Below are 246 nucleotides of genomic sequence, written 5' to 3' on the forward strand. Positions count from 1 at the left end.
CCTCCACCAATCCTCCCCAACCTCCACCAATAACTAACCACACCTTTCCACACTTCCAGCGCTGACGAGGCTTTCTCCAGCACGTATCCGACCAACGTGGTGGTGACGAGTTCAGGCACCTGCACCCACATCCCGCCGGGTATTTTCATGTCGACCTGTAGAATCGACATCACCTGGTACCCGTTCGACGACCAGAAGTGCGAGATGAAATTCGGGTCTTGGACGTACGACTTAGCGAAGGTAAAA

At 54.1% G+C, this 246-nt stretch overlaps 1 protein-coding gene across 1 annotated transcript in view; it reads left to right on the forward strand.

Annotated features, from left to right (window-relative positions):
- The window catches only part of LOC119593550 (neuronal acetylcholine receptor subunit alpha-7-like), a gene marked incomplete at its 5' end in the record, with an annotated part of 37,772 nt that overhangs the window by 35,622 nt on the left and 1,904 nt on the right, over nucleotides 1-246 (forward strand). Inside the window, 1 exon segment of the mRNA XM_037942510.1 lies at nucleotides 60-240. Within this exon segment, the coding sequence (XP_037798438.1) occupies nucleotides 60-240 (181 nt within the window).

This window comes from Penaeus monodon, chromosome 32, assembly GCF_015228065.2.
Source record: "Penaeus monodon isolate SGIC_2016 chromosome 32, NSTDA_Pmon_1, whole genome shotgun sequence".
NCBI classification, from domain to species: domain Eukaryota; kingdom Metazoa; phylum Arthropoda; class Malacostraca; order Decapoda; family Penaeidae; genus Penaeus; species Penaeus monodon.